Source organism: Anneissia japonica, unplaced genomic scaffold (assembly GCF_011630105.1).
Source record: "Anneissia japonica isolate Jap-2015-1 unplaced genomic scaffold, ASM1163010v1 scaffold1509_len713820_cov188, whole genome shotgun sequence".
Lineage (NCBI taxonomy): Eukaryota > Metazoa > Echinodermata > Crinoidea > Comatulida > Comatulidae > Anneissia > Anneissia japonica.
In genome coordinates this window covers 416,175-422,242 of record NW_022737632.1, presented here as the reverse complement: position 1 = coordinate 422,242, position 6,068 = coordinate 416,175, and the positions used below count along the sequence as shown (strand labels likewise).

Below are 6,068 nucleotides of genomic sequence, written 5' to 3'. Positions count from 1 at the left end.
GCAAAGTCCATATTTTAAAAACTATCATTAGGCCTAAGTGTTATCTTCCTTAATCCAATAGCTTAACCAACTGAGGAATAGTTGACTTTCTGTAGTGCTCTGTTTGTCCACCAGGATCCTTTAATTCATTAATTCTTCTCATATTTGTACTAGTTCTTCTCATATTTTGAACTGGGTAGCATATTTCTGTGGCATCTTTGATGAAGAGTTGGCAGTTTAGGAGGCTTTATCTAGGAAATAAAGCTTAGTTCACACTATCAAGTTAATGTGACAAATATTTGTCATTTGTCACATACAAAATGTCAGTGTGGACAGTGCCTTATTTATTTATTTTCTTTATACTGGATTGCTTTTTCAGTAGCATAGTACTGCTTTTCAAAATGGTCCAGTTACAAAGTATAGTAAAGTAAAAAGTAGGTAAAGTAAAGTGAACATACAGACAGTAAAAAAAATGTGCAAAGGTAAAACTAAATCACACTTGAATTAATATAGATGGAATTTTTAAATTCATTAAAATTGTTTTCGGTTGCAGTAGTACTAATTTCAGCAGGTATATTTTTCCATTTTTTTTAGGCTTTGGAATTTAAGTTCCTATACCTTGAACGTTTTCCAAATGAGGTGTTATTAATTTTTAAAGATTTAAACGTTTTCCAAAAACCGAAAGGTCCACTGTTTAATTACAGTTAAGAAATATGATAGATACTCGGAGTATTGAAATGCACGCCATTGTGTTGGGATTCCATATTTCAACAATAATTATGTCATCATCAGCAATGAAAAATTATCCATATTTACAAGCTTATATGTACCAAAAGTGTTTAATCAATAACATAACAGTGATGTAAACTAAACATTTGTTTTTCTCAAACAATTTAACTACTATCTTTAGAAAAATTCCTTCATCATCTTCATTAACAGGTTTAATGTTGTACTACCCCAATGCTAACTTGTTTTTATCTATCTTTTAATTCTATCTTACAATAATTTTCTCTCATAAAATAATTATCTGTTTTTATTATGTTTACTTTCTGTAAAATGAAGCACTCCTCATCCCTAATAGCCCCACAACTGCACTTATCAAAATAAATTTCAACTTTCTGGCTGTGCTTAACCATTTATTATTTGTGCATAATTCTGTTAGTTCTTAGGATGTGCGCGGGTGGTACACGCTCCCCCCCCCTTTCAAAAATAAAAATACTTTCCCCGCCTCCCCAGCCCTCTCCAAAAAAACCCCTCAGATCACCTTATTTTGCCAGTTAGCGCCCCCTCACCTAATAATCAAGCCCATCATTTTGCCTTCCAACCCCTCCCCATCAACCCCCTTCAATTTCAAGATTCCTAGCTAGGTACACCACTGATATTAGAGCCTGATAGTAGGAAAAGTTTGTTAGCCTATATTAAAAAATTGTGTTCTATAGTACGTCAAAATACAAATGTGTGTTCTTTTTTATACTGGCATGGTTATTTTATTCTCTTTAAAAGAATTTCTATTTCTGTAATTTTAACCAATTTTAATTTAGTTAACACAAGTTTCTTCTATACCGGTAATATGTATTCAAATTTATTTTAACTTTAAAGTCAGGCTCCGGAGGAAAAACATTTTTTGATATGTTGTAGAACTGATTTTTCTAAGACAGAAAAAAGTTGTTTGACGAAAAACTGGGTAACGGTGAATGAGATACAGATTTTTTAATATTTAAAAACTGGGGGAATAAGGTGTAGCAAAATGGGCAGTTACGCCCCTTTTTCCCCCAGTTTTTAAATATTAAAAAATCTGTATCTCATTCACCATTCCCCAGTTTTTCGTCAGATAACTTTTTTCTGTCTTAGAAAAATCAGTTCTACAACACAAAAAATTTTTTTTCCTCCGGAGCCTGACTTTAATCAGTGAGCTTAATGTCTGGCAATACAAATTACCCGATCACCAGTGCAGGTCCCAATTAGGCTACTGTACAGAGATGCAGTGAGAAGAAGAGCATGTGAACATACCCTTGGAAGCAGTGCTTCCATTCCAGTGTTAAATTGGCTATTCAAACGCCAACATGCGGTTGGCACAATAGCATATTTAAGCTTTATAGGGTATGCTGCAACTTCCATTGACTTACTTTCTGAAATTGAAAACCAGCCATGCAGAAATTCTAAGCAACTGAGCATACACTGCATTAGGCCTGGGTGTGACTTATTCTGGATACTAAAATAGGCCAAAAATTGAAAAAATAAATTACTATTCCAGTGAACTGTAGCAATCTACTTGAAAAATTAAGGTTTGTATAGAAGATTACGGACAAGAAATGCTATTAGAAATAGAACAGACAAACTGTACAAATGTTTATTTATTTCTTTAGCCAGGGTATGCACTGCATACCTTGCTTGCCTTGACGGTCTGCCACTGATTATAATGCTTCAATTTGACAATGTTATGCTTTTCCTCAGCTTTTATGTGCTTGCTATAGGTAAATCTTCTTGCCTAACTTTTCAGATAGCAATTGTGATCCCATTTGTCAGAATGGAGGTGTCTGTAATATGGTATCAAACACATATGTTTGCACATGTCCCCCTAGTTACTCTGGTGCAGACTGCACTGTTGTAGAAGGTGAGAATCCAATATCTGATGCTCATTCAAATTCACTATCACAGTATGTGGTGCACGTTCTTTGTTAGCCGTGTTACTTTAACACTTGAAACTAACTGGTTCACACTTCCCTTATTCTTTTTAAATACAATTTTCTTACCTACTCATTTATTCGCTTGTACCTGTTTACCTACCACCTTACCATATTACTTACTAGTAATATTTCTTTACAGTTTGCATGGCGAGGATCAATAACAAAAACATTCAAATTTCGGTATACCATGTGTAAAAATATAGTTTTTGGGGCAAAAGCATTGGTTGGTTTTCTGGACGTTTCGGTGAGATTGCTGTAGTTGCATCTGGAAAACCTCTACGGAACCAGTGGTTTTACCTCAAAAACTATATTCTAACACATGATGTACTGAAAATTGAATACTTGCTTACCTACTACTTTACCTTTACTTTAATTAATATATGATAGTAACTACGTGTCGCGAAATGCTAGGCCTTTGGAAGTCCACCAGTGGTATTTGCCAAGTTCTCAGAAATGTTCATTTCAAATTTAGCGAAAATGGTGTAGGATATCTCTCCTTATTGACTTGGTAATTTTAATAGTTGATGCTCAAGGAATGGTATTCTTCAACAAGCAACATTTTTTACCCTTTCCTAACATTTTTTCCTTAAGAATTCATGTAAATTTTTCCCTTCAGTATTTATCTAAGCAAAATGTGGTAATACATTAATATACAAATTTGATTATCATGTAATTTCAGTTTGTATTATTATTAATTATTGTTATTACTAAATGTTATTATTAGTGGTATTATTGTTATTGTTTGCTGATTTGTGTAATTTACTACTATCATTAACCATGTTGTTACTAAAATAATAATTTTAATGATAAGAAAATTATATTAATAAAGTTAATACTCATTAATTAAATTGTATTGGAACTATGAATTTCAATAAAATTGTATTTGAATATGTTGATATGTAAATATAATACTGTAATAAGAATTATAAATAATAATAAATTATGCTGATAATATTTATAATACTAGTTGTTATTAAATAAAACTACTAGAGCAGTCATTTCATAGAATGCTTACCTCCTGGATCCTGAATACAGTACCAACAAAACACTGGATGTGTATGATGGGCAAAACTGCAGCATACCCTCAAGAAAATGGTGGAATCATCCATCCTATTCAGACACATGGTTTTCTTGAGTGCTGCCTGTTATGCTTGAGCGTACAAAATCAAATTTCCTTGACCTTGTCCTTTTACCTTTTCTTCTGAAAATTGAAAGTTGTCTTTCTTTAATTATTATGTACCATTTCACTAAATTTTATGATCCATTCATTAGTTTCTGCATAATCTTGCTAAAACCTGGTTTCATTAAAAACGCTGTTGCTGCAGTGTATTCAGTGCAATTATTTTATTGAAGTAGCAGTCCCCGATTTGGCCAACTAATCAGTATCACCTGTCAGCTGTCAGTGATAGCTTGTAGCGATTGTTGGACCTGGATCCACCCGCCTCCCCACCTGTTACAAATTTTTAAAGTGCCATAATCATAAAATTACTTATTTCAGCCCCAGCCATGGTGGAGCTGAGGTGATGTACACCCTCCATTTGTGAGCATTTCTTCCAGGGCCCCCTCTATTTTGAATTCCTGGATCCCTGAATTTATTGCCTGTACCATTACCAGGGCACTGATAAACTTACAGCACAGTTCCTGATCTTTTTGTTGTCTATTAACTGTATGTCATCATAATATAAGATGATAATGAATAAAAAATAATTCTAAGTTATTCAGATAACTTTACTAGCATAACACACAAAAAATAATGCTGTCATGAAATTTGATTACCTTGTTGCAAAATAATGATATTAATAATGACAATCAATAATAATAATAACAATAATAATAATATAATAATAAAAATAATAATAATAATAATAATAATTAAAAATAATAATAACAATAATAATGATAATAAAAATAATAATAATAATAAAAATTATAATAACAACAATAATAATAATAAAAATAATAATAATAAGCTTAAGCCTTGTCCACACTATGGAAATTTTCTTTGACAATAGACTGTTGTATGCCCATATATAGTAGTCATAATGCGCCTATATATTGTCATGATGAGAAATTTGATAGTCTAGACAGGGCTATACAAAAGAAAGTATTTACTATTTTCTAAATATGGACACTAATTTTTTGCTTCATTTAGTATTGGACACTCCATGTGCAAGCAATCCGTGCCCAGCAGGTCAGGAGTGTTTCTATACCGCCACAGAGTACCGCTGTATGTCTGGTAAGTGCATCGACAACACCTTTCTCCCTTCTAAATTTTATTTCCTAAACACTCGAAAATACATCCAGTATCTGCATTTTCCCCTTTTACTTGAGAATACATGCATTCAGTTGTCTCCATACAAATTTGTTCACACTATACACATCCGTTGATTTTATCCGACAGTGCTTTATAAAACTACATATCTACAGTACGCTGCTATAGCTGGTATACATGATGTCACCATATTTTTTGTACTGTAGATAAAGAATTTTTAGTAACAAGAGGTCACAAATAGTACATATATTTTATAATATAGGCATTATATTTATACATGAGATTTTGGTCCTTAAGCGCGAGGTCACAAATAGTACATATATTTTATATATAGGCATTATATTTATACACAAGATTTTGGTCTTTAAGCGCGAGAGTGCGAGACAGACCCAAAATATGTGAGTCTTACACCGAATGCGTGAGACTTGGTATGTATGTAAACGCAGGCTCCCATACAGGCTTATCATAATCAATTTTATTTATATAATTATTATATAATTTATATTAACTGTTAAATTTACTTGCAATATATGTAGGCTTTCAAAGGCATAACTGCTGATAAATCATTCTATATTCTATAATCATTCTTCTATGTTTCATTTCTATATTTTTTTTGTTTTTCAGGAACAGGAAGAAGACGACGTAATGTAAATGGTAGGTTGTTCACCCGTTTCCAATTGTTTCTGGCTAGAAACTTTATTTGATAATTATTTTCATGATTTTAATTTAATTTGTTTTCCGATTATTTTTGGCAGGCAGTATTTTTTAAGTGCTATAATTATAATGCAAATGCAATATTTTATAAAATACAGGAACTTGATTGAAATGGTGTCCTAAATAAATATAATTTTTGCTTTAATTATCAATTTCCAATCAACAGGTACTTGTGCATGTGTAAACAATGGAAGGTGTATGAATGATGGTGATGATAATTGGAAGTGTCTTTGCCCTCTTGGATTCAGTGGAGTTCTCTGTGAAGACAGTAAGTTCAATATATATATATATATATATATATATATATATATATATAGTAATTTTGCCATAAGGAACTCCATTGTTAAAGTTTCTCCTTATGGTAGGAAATAGTCATATATACATACATACATACATATATATATACATTTATATGC

The 6,068-nt window shown here is 32.0% G+C and overlaps 1 protein-coding gene across 1 annotated transcript in view; it reads left to right on the top strand.

Annotated features, from left to right (window-relative positions):
- Positions 1-6,068, top strand: part of LOC117117389 (fibropellin-1-like) — an 18,562-nt gene that overhangs the window by 9,197 nt on the left and 3,297 nt on the right. Inside the window, exons 8-11 of the mRNA XM_033261667.1 lie at positions 2,480-2,593; positions 4,819-4,902; positions 5,569-5,592; positions 5,819-5,920. Of these exons, the coding sequence (XP_033117558.1) occupies positions 2,480-2,593; positions 4,819-4,902; positions 5,569-5,592; positions 5,819-5,920 (324 nt within the window). The remainder of the gene's footprint in view (positions 1-2,479; positions 2,594-4,818; positions 4,903-5,568; positions 5,593-5,818; positions 5,921-6,068) is intronic.